Source organism: Eulemur rufifrons, chromosome 28, assembly GCF_041146395.1.
Source record: "Eulemur rufifrons isolate Redbay chromosome 28, OSU_ERuf_1, whole genome shotgun sequence".
In the NCBI taxonomy this organism is placed as follows: domain Eukaryota; kingdom Metazoa; phylum Chordata; class Mammalia; order Primates; family Lemuridae; genus Eulemur; species Eulemur rufifrons.
This window is the reverse complement of record NC_091010.1, coordinates 6745187-6767072: the sequence shown is the minus strand read 5'-3', so window position 1 is coordinate 6767072 and position 21886 is coordinate 6745187. Positions and strand designations below refer to the sequence as shown.

General features: G+C 44.1%; 1 protein-coding gene across 1 annotated transcript in view; it reads right to left on the bottom strand.

The window, feature by feature from the left end:
• The window catches only part of WDFY4 (WDFY family member 4), a 262564-nt gene that overhangs the window by 197000 nt on the left and 43678 nt on the right, over nt 1-21886 (bottom strand). The window contains exon 12 of the mRNA XM_069461073.1: nt 12041-12134. Within this exon, the coding sequence (XP_069317174.1) occupies nt 12041-12134 (94 nt within the window). The remainder of the gene's footprint in view (nt 1-12040; nt 12135-21886) is intronic.

The window sequence follows — 21886 nt, the reverse complement described above, 5'->3', positions numbered from 1 at the left end:
AAGACACTGTCCCTGCAGGGATTCAGGGACTAAAGGTGAGACCAGCAAGCAGGCAAACAGTCTTTGCACGATGAGACGTGCTCTAGCAGAACATTTACAGCATCTGGGCAGGGAGGGTCCCTGAAGCCTCTCGTACATTTCACGGAGCTTGTGCAGTTAGAAGGGACTTTGGGCCTGGCATCCACTGGGAGGGCCAAGTTCTATCCTGGGATGAGACTATTTTCTGGGTGCTTGGAATGGGCCAGGCCCTTCTCTAAGCATTTTGGCACTTATGGATTATGCAATCCCTGCGAGAAGCCTATGAGGAAGGTATATTACCCCATACCCACTTTACAGATGAGGAAGCTGAGCCCAGAGCAGGGGGCCAGAAGGCAAGGGCAGAACCTGACTTTGACCTTGAACCTCATGCTCAGTGTCACCTTGTTCCACCACCTCCTCTCTACATGGCAGTCATTGGAAGGGCTCCCTGCCCAGAGATGGTTTCTATCACTAAGAGACAGAGATAAATAAGACAGGGCTCTTCCACAGCTGCTAACACAGTTTTGCAGCACATATGTTTCACAGACTAAAATGCATGGGGAAACATATTTATATTGCTTATCATCAGGTTCTAGATTTTTCTAAAAACTTGCATGGGTCACACAGCCCACCCCTGCATCCTCCTACCTGCCTTGCAGACATACAGTTCTCATAGCTCTGCCTCAAACTGATGGCACTCAGGGAAATCCCCATCTCTAAGATGTCATCAGTTAACACTTCTGATTTAAAATTGGGGGGCCGGATATAACTACATTAGGCTGGTTTTCCAGCGGCCCATCCCTCCCAGGCAGGATTTTCCCATTCTGAATCATCACCATTTTGCCAATGTTGCCGCTGGCCTGAGCACGTGGTGTCGCCGATGTCGAGGAGAGGCCTCACTCGGGGCAGACGGCCCCTCTCCCTGCAAATGTGGTATCTGCATGACCAGCCTGTGCTGTGTAGCCCAACACGGACCAGAAACCGAAAGTGGAAATGCCAACACGAATTTGCACTAAACTATTCCAAATCCATCACTTTCACTCTTCCATGTGGAAATCCACCCCAATTCCCTGGCTCCCTCCCTCAGACCTTTCACCTTTCTTCTGATGCTTTGACTGTCCCTTCCCTCGCCCATCTGAGCCCACACCTCTGCCTCCCTTCCCCTCAAAACAGAAAAGGAACGTCCACCCTCTTGCCTTGAACATCCCCTCTCAGAACTTGGATTATTTTATTTGGTAACTGTACTCCTTCAGTTTAGGGGGAGAGAAGAAATGCAGTCTGTATGAACCAAGACGTAAAAATAACATAACAATGTATTATTAATAAGAATTAAAGAGAAATGTCTACAAACTCCAGTTTTTATTACCAGCACTTCACTTACTGCTTTGGAGACTTTTGGGTTTTTCGGTTTTGGGGTTTTTTTTTCCTATTTTTTTTTTCTTATTCTTTTTTTTTTTTTTTTTTTTGCACACCATAGCATGAATAAAATCTAAATATGAAAAAAAAAAAGAAAAAAGAAATGAAAAAAAGAAAAGTTTACAAAAGGGAGAAATGCTGATCTCGTCTAACGATGCCACAAGTTACTCCAAAATTGCTCAATACCCCATAATGGAGGAGGGAAAATTGATCGTCCTCATTATCACTGCAGCTCTGTCAATACCAATATTGCCTTGTTTTGAATAAAATGTGCTGTTTTTTTCAATGTCGGTTCCAGTAAAATGGTGTTTTAGTGAAAATATGAGCAGTAGCAGGAAACCAGTCTGGTTTCTCCCCCTACAAATGGATTGATTTTCCTAACGCATATTACTTCCAACGCAGGAAAGGGGACGGTGGTTCAATTAGGACTCGGTGGTCAGAGAACAGGCTCACCCGGCTGGACCCACAGGCAAATTATCATATAGCGATTTTCGGGGCAGCCTTAAGGAGTGTTCTGCTTTCTCCACTTAACCGTCTAGCCTTTAAGTTCTCCCTTGTGCAGCTGTGGGTGTTTATTCTTATTTGTCTCTCTCTTTGCCTCACTGTCTCTCCTGGTCCAGATTAACATGACCCCAGAACCCAATGAGGGCCAGGTCCTGGTGTGCTGGGTCCCTCCAGAGAGGTCTGGGTGTTGGGTACACCACAGTGTCCGACATGGGTATCTGCTGGACCTTACCCACATTGTCCTGACACGATGTAAAAACCATCAGAGACACCCAGTGTCTGCTTCCCCCACACGCTCTGAAAAAACTAGGGACTTTATTGAGCTATTCACATTTGTGTTAGTTGCTTGTTCCAGTTTGGTTGAAATGTTCTTTATTTGCTGATTTTAGAAGAGAAATGGCAGACTTTAAGTGAGCTCAACTTTTTAAGTTATGTTCTCAAAGACTATAAATGGGATGGCAAGGATAAATAGGGCCCACAGACACGCTTCACTTGACAAGTTCTCACGGCCTTGCTATTGCTTACTTGGAATTAGTTCTTGTTACATGGGCATGAACTTTCCATTCTGCCACCATCCTACAGCCTGATACACTCATTTGTGGTGCCCCTACGGCCTTGGGAGTTTGTGATCTTGGTTTAGGTGTAAAAGATTCTGATTCCCGTGAAATCAGCAGAATCCATGTCTAAAGGGCCTGGCTTCCTCAATGCACTTGGACAGATTTGTAACTAAGATCAAGATGTGTGTGGTAAAATGACTTTTTTCCTTTGGGTAAATCAAAAAACACTTGCACTCAAATGTTTACTGCAGCACAATTCACAATTGCAAGAACGTGGAATCAGCCCAAGTGTCCATCAATTCATGAGTGGATGAATAAAATGACAACGTACACCATGCAACACTACTCAGCCATAAAAAGATTAATACCTTTTGCAACAATCTGGATGAAACTGAAGACCATCCTCCTAAGTGAAGTATCACAAGAATGGAAAAACAAACCCCACATGTGCTCACTATTGAATTGGAACTAACGGATCAGCACTCATGTGCACAGATGGAAGTAAAACTCAGCAGAAATCATGCAGGTGGGAGGTGGGAGGAGGAGATGGTGAAATCATATGTAACTGGTACAGTGTACATTATCCAGGTGATGGGCATCTTTATAACTTTGACTCAAGCAGTACAAAAGCAATCCATGTAACCAAAACATTTGTGCCCCCATAATATTCGAAAATAAATTTTAAAAAAATAAAAAAAAAAGATGCATGTGGGTAAGTGGGTGCCTGCTCCAAATCTTCTGCTTCTTTTACAAATTACATGCATTTGATGGCCAGTGCTCCCAGGTCACTGGAGCCTAGAATCTCACATTTAGAAAGTATTTCTCTCTTTCCAACTTTTCTTCCCACCCTCCCCTTTTGTCCACCCTGTACTCCAGCCATAGTGACACTCTCACCCTCTGCTGAATGTACTGGCCCTTTTTGACTGATACCCAAAATTGGAAATGTCCTTTTCAATCTCACTCTTTGCTCAGTTTCTACTTACTACTCAAGAGACAATTCACATGTCCTCTCACCCAAGAAACTTTTTCTGACTTTTGCAATCAGAACTGTGTCTGTTCTTTAATCATGGTAAACGCCACACCATGGATGGTTCACTCTGTGTCTCCCCTTCTCCTCCCCACCCCACAGCACTGTGAGCTGCTGCCTGCGGCAATGACTCCTCACCCCTGGTGCCTTTCTCTGCCTCAAATACAATAGCTGCTCACTAAGTGCAAGCACAGGACATTCTAGAACACAGGAAGTGCACCTAACCTAGAGCGCTGACAGGATGGTCAGAAAATGTGATGTGCCAATTAACTGTTGAAGGATAATGAGAGAGTGAGCCAGGCCGGCAGGAGAAATGGTCTTCCTGGCAGGGGAACAGCAGGTGTGAAGGCCAGGGATGAGCATGAGCACAGCCTTGTGGGAAAGGCTGGGGTCACAGGGGTGAGACACAACATCAGGGGCCTTGGGTGTCATGCAGAGGGGCTTGCTCTTCTGCCTACCAGACCCTGTCCGCCCCAGCTCATGGAGCAATCCACAACTGAGCACAGAGCCCTGAACTCTTCAGATAGCCAGTCCCAGAGGGCTAAGAGCCCAGTGACCCAGCACTGACCTCGCTCTTGAGAGCTGCTTGAGGATTCACCCACTTCTGGTGCAGTTGATCTGTAAAGCACCCCAAGTCTCCGAGCCAGCCTCTACCAGATGCCCCAGATCACAGGCTACCCTCTGATTTTTGTACCCATTCCAAGCTCTGGTCCCAGGCCCCGCCTGACCCAAATCAGTATCCCAATACTCACTCCAGGCCCTGACACTAGATCGGGAGTGAGGGGTCTCCCTCTGGGGACAGCCTGCCTGCCAGGGCTCCTCACCGCCTGGTCCCGACTTCCTGGGGGTGCTGTGAGTGGGCGTGGCTATGCCCCAGCTCAGACCCTGACCACCCAGCTGGACTGCAGCTGCCGCTGGGCTCACCCCCCCTGAGAGAGTGGAATTCACCATACGGTGTCCTCGGTCCACCGGGGATGATTATTGACCTTGCCCTAAAACCGCCAGGACTCACACACATTCTTTTGTCCTGCACCAGCCAGCACGAATGTGTGTCTAGACATGAGTGTGTGTCTGCTGCACTTTGACCCCATGGATTCTTACCCATTGCTCAAGCTGGTAGGGACCCTTCCCGTCCCCATTCTGTCATCCAATGGTGAACTCCTCCCCCGCTTTATGCTGGCTACACTCTGAGCTTCTCTCGGGTCACTAATAAAGTACAGACGTGGCACGAGAAAGCACCCAGTCTTCCGACTCATAAGCAGATATTAACATAGTTCAATATCAGTTTCCTGTTATAATTTATCAATAGTGTAATGTCAGTTGGAAATATACCTAAAATGTATTACCTTCCATTTAATATTTTCAGAGTTTTATATACCATGACCCAGACTCTGAAGAATACAATCAAAGCTAGAAGAGAAGGGAGGGAGTGTGGAGCAGCCTCTGACAGGCACACACCGAGCGCAGGGACTACACGGAACTCTGCAACTCTGCGTTTGCTACTCTTCTCAACAGGAAATATTACGCCTATTTTGCAAATGAGAACACTGAGACGTGGAAAGTTTTCATCAATTTCCTAAGGCCATAGAGATACTGGGTGCCAGAACTGGCATCCCAACCTAAACCTTACTACAAAGCCCATGATTTTAACACTGCACCATACACTAATTATGAGGAAGAGAATTTATGACCTCATAGGGGTCATAAACTGAGGGTCTATAGAAGCCTTTCAGTTTGGTTTTACTTCTGTTTCATTTCTTCTTAATTAAATGTGGGCACCTTTAGGCAGGGCGAGTACTCCCCTTTGGCCACTGGCCTCACCACTCCCTATTGCTGACCCCGGGCTTCATTATGCATGTCCATTACCTCTCTGGCCCCGAGACATTGACTCCAAACCCTTTGACTTAGGCCAAATCTGAGTGGTTGAAATTGAGGTGCAGAGAAAGGAAATGGCCTACGTGTCACATAAGCAATGATGATAAAAGGTACTAGATGCAAACTCGCCTGATAATTGGGCCCTCACCGTCCCCCTGCCATCAGGCTAAGTCCAGGTAGCTTGCTCCTGATCCTCGTCACCTCCCTGCACACGGTGCCTCTTTGCTCTCTTTGAGAGGCTACCCTGAGAAGTCACCTGGATTTCAACTAACATCTGAGATTTTCCACTCATGAATAATAGAACTATTTTGGGGATGGGGCTCAGTGGGAGAGAGCATAGGAACCATACAAATTCAACATATTTGAAATGCCTAATGTGTTATAATTTAACAAAGCAAGAATCCCACTTTACCATTTCCTTGTTGGAGGAAATGGCTCTCTTTTCAAATAGCCTGTCCTCGTGCAATGCTATCCAGGGCTATTAATGTTGTCAATATTTTAGTTATTTGAAACCCATAGGATTAGTTCAGTGTGTTTGAAATACAGGCTAATTCCAGAAAATGGCACCGTTTCCAAATTTAGGCACAAATGAGTTAATAGATACACGCAGCCTGAACCTGATCTTCTTCGCATCCCAGCAGACTGTGCAGAGGTTTCCACGGCAGCAGAGTCTTCTCAGCAGCCTTAGGCCTCTGGGACCCACCCAACAATGACCCTAATGCCCAGGCCCACCTGTGCCGTGGCCTTCCCATAACTGTCCACGGCTACCACTTCCCCTCAGGAAAGGTGACTTGGTGGGGTAGCAGGAGGTCTGGACCCCACAGCCACCAATAGCAACAACGTTGACTGTGTCACTTAATTGCTGCAAGTTTCAAGACTTCATCTACGAAACAGGAATACTGATAGCCACCTTACAGGGTTATTATGAAGATTAAACGGGGCCGAGCGTGGTGGCTCATGCCTTTAATCCTACCACCCTGGGAGGCCAAGGCAGGCGGATTGTTTGAGCTCAGGAGTTCGAGACCAGCCTGAGCAAGAGTGAGACCCTGTCTCTACTAAAAATACAAAGAAATTATATGGACAGCTAAAAATACATATAGAAAAATTAGCCAGGCATAGTGGCGCATGCCTGTAGTTCCAGCTACTCAGGAGGCTGAGGCAGGAGGATCGCTTGAGCCCAGGAGTTTGAGGTTGCTGTGAGCTAGGCTGACGCCACAGCACTCTAGCCCGGCCAACAGAGTGAGACTCTGTCTAAAAAAAAAAAAAAATATATATTAAATGGTAAAATGCTTGCAAAGTTTTTTTTTGGCAAGTAATAACAGTAACTACACCATTATCAAGTCCTTCCCACACTGCTGTGCAAGTTATGCTTGCCATGAACTGTTTCATGCGATCCTCACAATGATGCCATGAGGAAGACCCATTATTACCCCCACACTACACAAAGGAAGTTAAGGATCAAAGAAGTTAAATAACTTTCCTATGAATCTGTGACCGCTAAGTGACACAGCTGAGACTTGACCACAATCTGCTGTCTTCGAAGCCTAAACTCTGCCCCTCCTACAGTGGGTGTTCATTAAATATGGCAATGATGATGATGATGATGACGACGATGATGACGACGACGACAATAACGCCGACGCTGTCAATGGATGGTAACCCAATAAAGTCCAACTCTCTTAGCTCGGCATTCAACGCCCTTCATAATGTGGCTTCAACTGACCTTCCCAGCCCCACTCACTGCCTTTCCACCCATGTGGTTTACCCTAGCCCCACTGAACTATTAAAAGTCCCCCGTAGGCATCTTTGTTTGTGTTTCCCTCCGTGTCTGAGCTTCTCTTCCCTCCCTCCTCTCCCTGATCTGGCCTGGGCACACCTTCTCTTTAAAGCCGAGCTCTGGCGTCCCACCTCTCTGTGGCTTTTCCCCTGCCCATGTCCCAAGGTCCTGTGGCCAAGCCTCTGTTACAGGTGTCAGGAAGTTTCCTTACTGTCTTCCACGCTCCTCCGCCTCCCACCCGCAAACCCAGAGTATGAGTTCCTGCGACATTCATCTGTGGATCCCCAGAAACACACAGTACATGTTTTGTAATTATTCATAGAAGCAAACATATCAAACGGGTGGCTCCAACACAGGCTGAGTTATACCTCGGCTAAACTAGACCTGGCCTCCTGCCTTCTGCCACATGCACAGCAAATAGCCCTCAGCTAAGACCTGCGTAAGGGCCACAGTGCTGGAGGAAGGGGTGGTGCCTCGGCCTGGGAAGCCCTTCCAATACTGGTCAGAGCTCTGGCCCACTGCCTCACCCTTACCTCCTGGATTCTCGGTATGCTAGAAAGAGAAAGTATCTTTCTTCCCAAATAGCGATTTCTTTCTGGGGCCAATTCAGCTCCAAGAGAAGCAAGGTGGACTCCATTTTTGCCTTGTGCACAGTAAAATTCCCACCACCCAATTTTTTATACCAGTGATGCCAGAGGCAGCAAAACAGCTGGATTATCTGTTTCCAAGAGCAGCTCACAGTGCTGGAATTTCAGAGGGGAAAACACTTCCAGGTCATTCACAGAACAAATGTCATGTGGCCACAACTGGAAATAAACTAGAACAGAACGCCCATAAGGTTACTTAAATGGTGGCCTCTCAGATGACATCTGTACCTCGGAAAGCCATCAATTTCTCATCCCTGAGGGAGGAAGAGCATGTGAGTAATGTAAAGTGGGTAAGAGTGTAGGGAGTGTTAGCAACCGTCAAGCAGACCTAAATGATGATGGGGACTCAAGCTCCATCTGCTTAGTAGCACTGCCATCTACTGAAACTCCCCGCTCTGTCTCCTGCACCAAACCTGCGGAGGCCTGCAGTCAGTTCTGTTTCAGCACTTTTGTGTGTGGTCTCATTTCTCATTTGATGTACTACTCTATCTGCTGTTATGAGGTTTCCTCCACCTCCTCTCAGAAATTAATTACTGTAATTATCCAACTTTTAATAGCTGCTGATTTGGCATCTGCAGAAAATATTTGAGAAAATGCACCACTACATTTCATTTGCATATTTGAGAGACAGTGCAAGACAATTAGACTTTTTCTTAAATTACTCATTATGACCCGAACAGAGAGAAAGCATACCAAATGGAATTCTCATTTGCATGCTTAATTTGTCCAATTATCATCAAAGGATGAGCAAATAGTAGAAGTTCTTCCTTACATCGTGTTGTGACGACCAAGGAGTCAATCCGAAACTCCATCCATGGAGTTTCTGTGCCTGTAGGAGGGAGTAAGACAGGGCATTGTCCTCTCTGTGTCACTTCATCAGTCACTATTGCAGTGGATTTTCGCAGAATGCATCCATTAGCAATCATCTGACTGCTAAGACCAGCTGAGGTGTTCCGACTGCAAGGGCGTTGCATGGTATGAAATATAGCTAAGGGAGCTGGACGTCCTCGCAATAAGGCCACTGCACCTGGAAAGGTGTCCAATGCCTAGAACATATGACCTGCATTCTGGGAGACCTGCAGAACTCAGAGGCCTGTTCATCAGCCATGTCTTGTGCTTGGGCCAGGGCGACTTTCAGATCTTCCCTTACCAGCTTCCCTCACCGTGATCCTAGGGGTCACATAGCTTTCCTAAGCCTCTAGCACCTGCAGCATGGGAAGCACCTCATAGACTTCAAAGAGTCATTGTGAAGATTGGCAAACTAACATTCCTGGCACAGAGGCAACCTCCAATGTGTATTAGTTTTTAATTTTCTCCAGCAAGTCCTGTCTTGAATACTAAGGTAAAGAAGGTAAGGTCCTGGACTTTAGATATTAATAACTCACTGGCTAGAAGACACAGGATTTAGGGGTCGAGTGTTTTTATCCATCAGTCAGAGGCTTAAGGCAATTACAGTAGCTGGTCTTTACAGATGGCCCCAGCAAGTCTCTCTCTCCTGTACACACACGCCACCCCTCACCTCAGTAGGGGAGGGGTATGTCCCCTCCTGTTGAGTTGAAGCTGAGCCTGTGACTCGCTTTGACCAACAGAATGCTGTGGAAGTGAGGCTGGTTTGTCCCAGCCTAAGCCTTCAAAGCATGGAAGCTTCTGCTGTTGTGGCCATGGGAGCCCAGGGCTGCTGTGTGCCCTGATGGAGCACCCACTCAGAGGGACACAGGTAGAGGCCAGATGGAGAGGGCTGGGTGGCGGGCAGCCCAGGAGCCCACCGACAGCTTGAACCACGGCCTAGTTAGACGACCCAGGGGAGCCAGCACAGGAGCCCCGGCCAGGGGAGCCAGCCTTGTTGAAGTGCCACCTCTATGAAGAAGAGGCCGTTTTGGGTGGTCCAACACAGCCAGCACCCTGTGGAGCACAGACCGGCCATTCCTGCTGTGCCCTGCCTACATCCCTGACCCTCAGAAGCACAGGGAATAATGGCATGCTTATTGTTGACTTTCCGACCCTTTTTGTCCCAGCCTCCTCCTTGCCTCCAGACGGGCGTTCAGCACCGTGTAGTGCAGTCCCTCCCACCACTCTGTGCGTGCCCGCTCACCGGTGTCATAGCCACGTTATCATCACTCTCCAGCGGAGGGACAGGAACCAGAAAAAGAACTCTAGTCACCAAAGGACACGGAGACATGGAACCGAGTTAGGCTTTTTTCACTCCTGTGCTGAATACTCCAGATTTTCCTCCATGGAAGCGGCTCCTTTCCCTACGCATCAAGGCTTCCGCTCCTCCACTTCTCGCATGGAATTCGGACTTCCTAATGTCACTGTCATTCACAGGCTGTGATAAATAACGCCAACCAGTTGCCATTTCTTCCTAAAATATGTTGCCTCCTTTTTAACCCTCAGACAAAGCAAAGTTGGACCCTCCTTGCCTCCACTGTTCCTCCTGTGGAAGCCACGGCTGCATGTGGGAGAGACCAGGAGACCGGCCACCAGCTAAGACAAGATTCAACACCAGGGCCACCCACTGGGGATCCTTCAAAGTCTTTTAAATGATCTGAATCTACATTTCCCCCTTGGTTAAAATGGAGACAATAATACCCCCCAAAAAAACTGCAGTTAGGATTACAGAAGCAGTGAAAGGGTTGAGTGGAGAACCCGCGGCCTTCTGATTTCAAGATTTTCTCTTTTAAGCACAAGAGGAGGCAAGAAAAGTTTCATCTTTCTCTACTGCACCCCTTTTAATAAAAGGATTTGTTCTGTAAAATTTGGATTTAGTCAAAAGGTCACACTCAAGGATCCAGAAGGCCACATGTGGCCTTAAGGTGAGAGGTTCCCCATCCCACCATGCCTGGGACATAGTATAAACGCAATTCAATTAATTCCCTTCCATCTGCTGCTAATAAATCTAAAGTGATACATTTTCCAGTCTTCCTCAACTCTTCCCATCACCTCCTTGGAACTTCTAAGGTCTTTAATCCTCCACTGGAGAGTACCTGCTCAGATTTTGCCTTGCTCTGCTATTCCACGCCTGCCCCTACCAGCTTGGCTCCTGCGTGGGACCACTAGTCCTGCCAGGATAGAGACTTGAAGGTCCCCTTCGACTCCTTGTCTTCCCAGTGCCTGCACCCCATTCATCTCAGGGGTACAGAATCTATCTCTGACAAGGTCTTTTTACTCCTTTCTCCACACCTTCACACAGACACCACCCTAACTCAGCTACCCCCAGGCATCACCTGGACTGCAGCCACAGCTTCCTACCCGCCGCCCCTCATCTCCTCTCCACAACCCCCATTCCCAGTCCCTCCCCCACCAAACAGTCCACATGACATTTTTAATACAAAACCTGAGAGTGTCCTCCTCCATCCCCTTGAGAGAGGCTTCCTGTTACACTTGGGATGACCTGCACGTTGGCAAGGGCCCCTCCATCCCTGTCTGCCCCAGTGCCCCGTGTCCAGCTCACCCACTGGGCTCCTGCCCCGGCCACCTGCAGCAAGCCCCTGCCTACCAGGTTCATGGCAACTCATCTTCCAAGGTGCTGCTTAAACGGCACCATCTGAGAGATGGCTTCCCTGACCTCCACCCCTTCATCTCAGTTAGACCTAATTAGGTCTGTCCCTATCTCCATTCCCCTTATTCTCTCTTGGCACCCTACTTTTTCCCCTTAATATCATTTGTCACAATTCATAACCATATGTTCCTTTGTGAGCTCATTTATTTAGTCTGTGGGCACCATCACCACCTCCAGCCCCCACCATAAGCGCAGGCTCTGTGGACAGTGTCTGTACCCATCTTGCCAGCCCTGCAGGCCCCACACAGAGCACAGGGCAGGGTCTCTGCAGCCCCCGTGGGAGGAACGAATGTGTTGGTGAGTGGAGAACTCCTGGGCCCACCCATCAGTACCCAGTATTGTGCCTAGCACCTGGGACTTGCCTCGCGAAGGTGCCATTATTTTCAGTTGTTCCTTGTTTTGGCTGTTGTTTTAATAACAGAAAGGTCAGTCTGCCAACAGAAGTGGTCTGTTTTGAATGGCTTTGGAAGGGTGAGCACAACTCAGTCAAGGGTCCAAGACACATTGGGGCTTCCCCACAAGAGGTGCTTCCCAAAGGTGGCTCTGTTAACAGACGGCACTGGGGACAAAGGAAAAATGAAAAAGGAGTCTTGGGCCAGAAGGAGTCTAAAAGGTGAGTCATGTGAAAATGACAAAACACGTGTGTTTTTCAGAAGGTACCTGTGGGTGATCTTCATGGTACAGCCGCGGAAGCAGCCTCACCATGATACACACCATCCCGGGATGTGCGATCACAGCATCACCTTCCTCCATCCTGCAGAGAGAGGGAAAGGGGGACATCAGACATGGGCCTTCTAGTCCCTTCCCTTTTGACAGAACTTGCTGGATCTGTCTTTCTAACACTGACCATGGTACACACCCTCAGTCTCTAGATGACCTTGAACTGCTCCATCTGAGCCGAACTTTCCCCAGCTGTACAATGGTGTTGACGACACCACACTTTCCTCCTAGGAGTGTACAATAATGGACTATGTGCCCGGCACACAGTCAGTACTCAATGGAAGTTAGTTCCCTGGTCTCCTTCCCTTCACTCCAGATATGCGGGAGATTGAGAAGCTCTCATTTTACATTGAACATGCACACATACATACACACACACACACATGGGCTTCTGGGTCCCTTCAAGATGGTGTAAGCACACGCTGCTCTGTCCCCCCCCCCCCCCCCCCGAATGCAACTAAAATCCAGCAAAACTCATGCAGCAGCTTTCTGAGGATGCTGGAACGTAAATGGTAGCAGAGAAAGAAACCAAACTCAAAGCACCACAGAACTGGCAATGAGTTTCCTAGGCCTTCTCCCTCTAGCATCCCCTGGTGTGGACTCCTACGTAGACTAAAACCCGGAACTGGAGGGACAGAGCTCCAAGAGAAGTCCTCCAGTTCTGTCTGAGGAGTGAGAAGGGAGGCTCCTACGGGTCCCAGCACACTGGGGGAAACCCCTGGCATTTTCTTTGGTTTCTCCATTCTTCCCGCCCCGTTTTCTGGGAAATTCCCTCAGCAGCAGCGCCAGCAGCAGCAGCAGCAAGGCAGGCTCTAAAACTCTCTCTGGAGAGAAACCTTCTCTCTGATTAGAGGAACTGTGGTCCCAAGAGTAGGTGAAACCCTCATTGTTTTTTCCGTTTTTCTTTTCCCTTCTTGGCCCCAGAGACAGACGCTGTTGCGGGCAAGAGCAGAGAAACTAAAGCCCTGCTTTCTAGAAAGACAAGGAAGGGGACCCATGGGAACCAGAAAGTGTTAGGGAGAGAACGAAGAGGAGGAGGCTGAAGAAAGTGTGACCACTCAGCTGTGTACTAACCTCTGGGCTCAATGCTCACTGGGCTTGTGTGGATCCGACCCCACCTAGCAAGTAAACCACGGAGACTGACTACTGCATGAGGCAAGAGGGGTGCACATCAAGTCAGTCTGCAAAGTCTTTGAAAACTGAACTGACACTGGAACCACAGTCCACAGAAGGTGGGGACAAACCTGTGGCCTGAACCTCACTGGGTCAATTGCTTGCTAAAACAAAAACATGAACGTTCTCTGTAAGACGCCAACAAGAGCAAGAATTCATAAGATAACATCCAAGATATCCAGGATACAACCTTAAATTGCTCAACATAGACCAACCCAGGGAAGTCTCAATCTCTTACACAGAAAAAGGCAATCAACAGATGCCAGTGCTGAGATGACACAGACATTGGAACTATCAGACAAGACCTTGTAAGCAGTTATTATTAACCAAACTCCAAGATGTAGGAGTGAACCCTTTTGAAATGAATGAAAAAAATAGAAAGTTTCAATAAAGAAATGAAAACAATAAAAAAGAATCAAATGTAAATTTAGGAACTGAAAAACGCAATAACTGAAATTTTAAAAACTCACTGAACGAGACCAACAGGAGAATGAGAGTTCATGAACTTGCAGATGGATTGAAAGAAGTTGCCCAATCTGAACAACAAAGAGGAAAACTACATTTAAAAATGAAGACAGCCTCAAGGTTATATGTCAAAAAAAAAAAAAAAAAGGATCTAACATTTCTACCATTAGCATCTCAGAAGGAGAGGAGAAAGAATATGGTATTTTAAAAAAAAATGTTTGAGTAGTTTTTAGCCATTCTTTTTTCAAGTTTAGTGAAAAAAATGTTTGAGAAGGTTTTTACCATTATTTCTTCAAATTTAGTGAAAAGTATAACCTTAAAAAGTCAAGAAGCTTAGCAAAAACCAAACAAAATAAACAAAGAAATTCATGCCTAGGCACATCATAATCAAACTGCCAAACTCTGAAGACAATGAAAAAATCTTGAAAGTAGCCAGAGAAAACCGACACGTTACATACAGGGGAACAATCTGAGTGACTGTGGATTTTCTCATGAGAAAGCAGAAGGCAAGGAAACAAAAAGTGCTGCAAAGAAATGCACAAAATCTCATATCCAGCAAAAATACCTTTCTGGAATGAAGTAAAAATAAATACATCAGATGAATGAAAACAAAGAGAATTTCTTGCCATCAGACTTGTTCTAAAAATGATACTTTTAACAAGTTCTTCAAGTGGCAGGGAAATAATAACAGAATGAAACTTAGTACTTCAGGAATGAAGAAAGAGTAATAGAAATGTTAAATATTCATATAAATATAATCCACTATTTTTCTTTTTTTAAGCTCTTAAACACATGTATGACAGTTGAAAGCAAAATTATATTAGATATAATGCATAGGAGAGCCACAGCAAAAATAAGGAAAGATAAAGGGACCTGTAGAGAGATAAGCTTTCTATAATACATTTGAAATATTAACTCTAAGTAGACTGTTGAAAGTTAAGTATGGCTGGGTGCAGTGGCTCACACCTGTACTCCCAGCACTTTGGGAGGCCGAGGTGGGAGGATTGCTTGAGCCCAGGAGTTTAAGACTGGCCTGGGCAACATAGCGACATCCCATCTCTACCAAAAAAAAAAAAAAATTTAATTATCCAGGTGTGGTGGTGTGCATCCATAGTCTCAGCTACTTGGGAGGCTGAGGCAGGAAGATCACCCTGCACCTGGGCAACAGAGTGAGACACACTGTCTCTAAAGAAAACAAAAAACAAAAGGTAAAGTTAAGTATGTATATTGTACATCCCTATTACACACACTAAAAAGACTAGACAGAGAAAGAGAGCCAAAAAATCAATAAATAAATTCCAATAAAATATTAATATGTATTCAAATTATCTGCAAAAAGGCAAGAAAAGGAAAGAAACAAAAAATAGGGGAAAAAAGAGAAAACACACAATAAAATGGTAGATCTAAGTTCAAACATATTGATAAATACATTAAATTATTAATGGATACATATTTTCAGAATGGAAAAAAATTAAAAACCAAGTTATATGCCATTGTTAAATATAATGATATAGATAGGTTAAAAGCAAAAGTATAGAAAAATTTTCCCATGCTAACACTAATCAAAAGAAAGCTGGTATGGCTCTATTAATATCAGAGGAAGTGGACTTCAGAGCAGGGAAAATTACAAGGAATAAACAGGTGATATTAAAGGAGATATAACAATCCAAAATGTGTATTCACTTCACAAACAGAACCTCAAAATTCATAAAGAAAAACTGATAGAACTGAAAAGACAGCAAAATCCACAACTAAAGCTAGAGACTTCAACACCTTTCTCTCAGTGATTGATAAAGTAGACAGAAAATCATCAAAAATAGAACTGAACAGCACCATCAACAAACTGATGTAATTGACATTTATAGAACACTCCTCCCAACAACTGCAGAATACACATTTTTCTCAGGTAGTTTCCATGGAACATTTTTCAAACAGCAAAATCATACAAAGTGTATTCTCTGACCATACAGAATTAAATTAAATACAAATAATAGAAAGATAATTTAAAAATCCCCAGGTTCTTGAAAATTAAAATAACCTATGGGTCAAAGAGAAAGTTTCAAGAAAAAGTTTAAAATATTTTGAGCTTAAATAAAAAGAACATACATAGAAATATTTGTGGGATGTTAGTAAAGCAGTGTTTAGAGGGAAATTTAAAGGATTAAACATATACAAAAGAAAAAAGATCTCAAATCAACAATCTAAGCTTCTACCTGAAGATACTATTTTTTTAAAAAAAACCAAAGCAAGCAGAAGAAATGGAATAATAAAGATGGCAAAAATCAATGAAATTAAAACTGATTATAAACATTTGCATGGTACTAGGATAGTCAAAGGCAAAGGAAATAAAATCACCAATGCAAATTTGTAAAGGGAGAATACATTTAAAGAACACACATTAGCTCATCTGATGACTTATTATCAAGCTAGAATAATCAAGACAGTGTTGGTGAAGGACTAGACACGTAAATGAATGGAATGAAATGGGGTCCAGGAAAAGACCTACACAAATATGGCCAAATGATTTTTTACAAAGATAATTTAATGGAAAAAAGATAATATTTTCAACTGCTGGCATTGGAAGAATTAAACATCCATATGAAAAAAAAATGCATCTCAACCTAAACCTCACACCTTGTACAAAAAGTAACTCAAAATGAATCACAGACCTATGAAACTTTTAGAAGAAAACATAGGAGAAAATCTTTGTGACCTTGGGTTAAGCAAAGAGATTTTAGAACTGACATAAAAGCACTATCCATAAAAGAAAAAGATTGATGAATAAGACGTCATCAAAATTCAAAACTTTTGCTCTGTGAAAGACCCTGTTTAAAGATGAAAACATAAGTTATGGACTAGAATAAAATATTTGCATCCATGCAACAGAATAATATGAAGCAATAAAGATGTATGAACTAACTATACACACAACATGGATGAAACTCAAAGGCCTTAGGCTGAGTGGAAGAAGCCAGTCTCAACAGATTACACATGTATATGATATTCTGGAAAGACAAAGCTATAGGGAAAGATTAGTAGTTGCCAGGGGCTGGGGTGGAGAAAAGGTTTTACCATGTGGGGCAATATTTGCGAGCTATTTGAGGGGATGGGACTGTTCTGTTTCTTGATTGTGGTGGTGGACACATGACTCTACACATGAATCAAAACCCACAGACCTGCACAACAACACGGAGACTTTTACTGTATGTAAATTGAAATAATAATCATAATAAACTACAAGGCTAGTCCCAGATTACAAGCACCTGATTTTCAAACACTTTGCATGTAACATCGTTCTCATGCTCATAGTGAGACTGATCTCAACACCAACAGCCCTCAGAGTAGCTAAGATGCCCAGGAGTGCTTCCAGCACTTGGGGTTAATTTATTCAACTCAACTGAACAAATATTTATTGGCCTTTTACTATTTTCTGGACACTATTCAGGAAATTTGGATACATCTATAAACTAAGCAAACTAAAATCTATGACTGAGGTGTAAGGAGAGGAGTCTAGATAATAAAGATAAACACGACAAATAAGTAAATTAAAAATAATATGATATATTAATATATATTACATAATAATAAATCATGAAAAAGATGATAAGTGTTATTGAGAAAAAAATTAGAGTAGAGAAAGGAGAATTGATAGTGCTCGAGTGGAGACAGAGAGCTATGTGCAATCTTAATTGGGGTGGCAGGCTTGACCCCTCAGCAGGGCAGATTCAGGCAGAATTGAAAGAGGAGATGCAGCTTCCAACAGGAAAGCAAAGGGAAAGGGAACAGCCCTTGCAAAGGCCCCACAGTAAAAGCATGTCTGGCATATTCTGGGAATAGCAAGGAAGCCTTTATTTTTACTTTGATATCAAAGCCACACAAAGACAGTGCAGAAAAGAAAACTATGAATATAAATGCAAAACTCCTAAACAAAATACTAACAAAATAAATGCAACAGCATATTAAAAGGATTACACACCATGACCAAATAAGATTTATCCCAGAAATGCAAGAATGGTTTAACACAAGAAAATCAATCAATAAAATATACCGTGTTAATAGACCAAACAAGCAACACAATCATCTGAACTGATGCATTAAGAGCATCTGACAAAATCCAACCCTCTTGTGATTAAAAAAAAAAAAAAAAATCAGAAAACTAGAAATAGACAGGAACTTCCTCACGATACAGGGCATTTATAAAAAGCCCACATCTAGCATTATACTAAATGGTGAAAGCTGATCCTCAAATTTATGTGGAATTAATTGCAGGAAACTCTAAACAGCCAAATAATATTCAAAAAGATAAACAAAGCTGGACAACTCACATTTCTGGAGTACAAAACTTACTACAAAGCTACAGTAAGCAAAACAGTGTGGTACGGGCATGAGGATATGCATATATACCAATGAAATAGAATTGAGAATCCACAAATAAACTCATACATCTATGGCCACTTGATTTTCCACAAGGGTGCTAACCATTCAAGAATGAACTTTTCAACAAATGGCACTGAGACAACTGGATAGCCCTATGTAAATTGGACTTCACCAAAATTTAAAAAATTGTGTGCACCAAAAGACATGATTAAGATTGTGAAAGGATAACATACAGAATGGGAGAAAATATTTGCAAATCATATTCTGAGAAGCGTCTAGTATCCACAACATAAAAAGAACTTATACAACTCAACAAAAAGAGAAACAACCCAGTTTAAAAATGGGCCAAACCTTGAATAGAAATTTCCCAAAAAAAGACATACAAATGGCCAAGAAGCACATGAAAAGATGCTCAATATCATTAGTCATTAGGGAAATGAAAATCAAAATCACAATGATATCCTACTGCATACCCACTAGAATGGCTATAATCTTTTTTTAAAAAGGACAATAACAAGTGTTGACAAACACATGGAGAAATCAGAACCCTCATATATTGCTCATGGGAATGTAAAATTAGTTCAGCTCCTGTGAAAACAGCAGTTTGGCAGTTTCTCAGAAAGCTAAACATAGAATTATTATTTGACCCACCAATTCTATGCCTAGGTATATAACTAAAAGAATTGAAAACAGGTACAAATGAACATGAATATTCATAGCAGCACTATTCACAACAGTCAAAAGATGGAAACAACCCAAATGTCCATCCACAGACGAATGGATAAACAGACTGTGGTATATACACATACAATGGGATATTATTCATCCACAATAAGAAATGAAGTACTGATACATGTTAAATGTAAATGAACCTCAAAAATGTGCTGTATGAAAGAAGCCAGACACAAAGGGCCACATGTTGTACAAGTCCCTGTATATGACATACCCAGAATAGGTAAATCCATAGACAGAAAGCAGACTGTGGTTGCCCAGGGATGGGGGAAGGAATGAGAATGAGTCTGGGTTTTCATTTTGAGATGATAAAAATGTTTTGCAACTAGATAGAGATGGTTGTTGTAAAGCATTCACTAAATACTTTAACACATTGACTGCCATGTGAGTTGTATTTAACTCAGGCTAGTTTTGAGCCCACAGCTGTGTGAAGCAAAACCCTGCAGTTAGTTTATGAAAATCTTACTTGTTGATGTTCTTATCATTACAATTAATATTGATAATGTAATTCTTAAAATGTGGATTGCATTGCATATATTAATAACTCATGCACACAAAACAATAAAAAACAATAAATTAGAAAGGATCATTTTGTTTTCATAAAACACTGTGGTCCCAAGGAAAAAAATTTTTTTTCTAGTATGGTAGTCAATGTGTTAAAATTGTTAATTTTATATTAGGTGAATTTCAACTCAATAAAAAAAATAAGATGTTTAAAAAAAATTTAAAAGAAAAAGATGCCTAGCAGCTGGAGCAGAGTTCTCAAACCTTAATGTGTTTGCAAGTAACAAGATGAATTTTTTAAAAACAGACCCCTAAATTTCAACCCCAGAGACTATGACTCAGGAAATCTGGTTTACATACTATTTCTGTGCAGTTCTGCAACTGCCTCTGATGCAGGTGGTCAACAGGACACACTTTGAGAAGCACTGCCCTAAGGTATAGATCACAAGAGCAGAAACAGGGACAGGGCTCTGGATCCCAGGCAGGGCAGGCGCTGGTACCCCACCTGACCTGATGTTCCCAGATGGCTTGTATTTCACGAGAGATCCATGGCTGTAACACAACATCATAATCCAAAAATACACAATTACCCATATTTTTGGGAGCCAGTAGTGGTGTTAGGGATGTCTGGCCAAATTTTGCATCTCATTTGAAGAACCATAGCAGCCTCTGTGAGGATGTGAACCAGTGAAGCCTCATCATGTCACACAGCCCCTGAGCTTGGCTATCAAACCTGCCACCTCTCACCTTCAGCAACCACACATCAGAGAGGATGCTGCTCTGATCCTGGTATTTGTTCTACTTAAACATGGAAGTCAGGCTGTCTCTTATCTGATCAGTAGCTAAATTCAAGGGGCAGGATTGATACCCTATCTCCTGTAACTAAGGCCTGTGGATTCTGAGTGGTTCATTAGAAAATTAAAAGAAATATGGTCCCATTTGGGCACTCCACACTGATTACACTAGACAGCGACCATCTTCTTCCACATCTTGAAGAGCTTCTCTCTCAGGGCCTGAGACCAGCCACTCCCCCTCACACTCTCATCTAATTGGTCGCCGAGGTCTATCAAAATATGTCCTAAGTAGTTTTCAAAATGTTCACCTGATAGCAGTGTCCCTGTCTTAGCTCAAGCCACCATTATCTGTGGAAGGAGGGACTGACAGCTCCTCTGCTCCTCTCCCTTCCACTGTGGTCTCTGCACATCCACTCCTACAGCTTAGAGCTCTACTACTGCTCCGAGTCTCAGCAATCCTGACAAAAGGTCGAACGGGCCTCACTCAACACAATTGGTTTTTGAGTCTCTCCTCCATACCTTGGAACCCCATCCACAACCCATCTCAGCCCAGGCAACTCTTCCTCATCTGTCATAGCTTAGTTCAGGGGTCTCCTTGTTCAGGAAGATCTCTCTGACCCCCTTTCCAGACTGCATTAAGTACGCAAGACTCTCTGCCCCCTCAGTCTCTGGAGATGCCCCTATCAGGGCGCCCACCACACAGGAATGATGATCTGTCCATGGCTGTACTAGGAAGGAGCCAAGGGGAGGTGCAGGCAGGAGCAGCCATGTCTGCATAAGCTGCAGGATCACTGCACAGTGGGTATCCTGTCTTGGAGATGCCAGGCACGAGAGCCCCAGACTGTCTGCCTTGTACCCTCCCTGCCTTCCCTCCTGTCCTTGCCCATCCCCTCCATTCATTCATGCACATATTCCATTCCACCACCTCTCATGAGGTCCCTGATGTAGACCTTCTGCAGAGCCAGTCCTTGCTCTCACAGACCTCACCACTCCAGTACAGAAGAAAGAAAGTCAAGCACCACCTTGTTTCCACAGTGGTAAGAAGCCAAGGACTGAGAGATGCGCCGTGGCTTTATTAGCAGATGGGGAAGTAGTAACTAAAGTGGCTGATGTCCTCCTTATGGCATCAGTTTTAACATGCATCCTGGTTTCAGGTATGCCAGAGTGTGAAAATGTGCTCCAAAGCAATAGGAACCATGGTGGCTACACAGTTAATCATCAACTTTCACTGTGATGAGTGCTGAGGGTGCTGAGAAAATGTGAGACGGTGGGACCTGATTTGGCACACAGGGTGGGGATAGGGAATTCAGAGGAAGTTTCTTAGAGGAAGTGACATCTAAGCAGAGATCTGAAGCTTAAGAAACCATTTTCCAAGCAGGGTGAATACAGGAAGGCCATCCCAGGCAGAGGAAAGGGTGTGTGTGAAGTCTGAGTCTGGAACATGGCTACAAGGTGCCAGGTGAGGCTGGGAGCAATGACACCATGGAAACGTGGGACCCTCAGGCCTGTGTGACCCACACTCCCAATGTCCAGCTATATCCTGGGAGCCACAGGGAGACACTGGAGGCGTCCAAGTGGGAATAACAGAATCACATCTGTGCCTTCCAAACACCAGTATGGCCTTCGTGGGGACTGTTCAGGATCTGCACTGTCCCCCCTGTGGTCTGGCTCAGCCATCAAACTCACAATTACCAATAACAAACTTAAGTTGCGGATATAACTCATATCCACAAGGGGACAT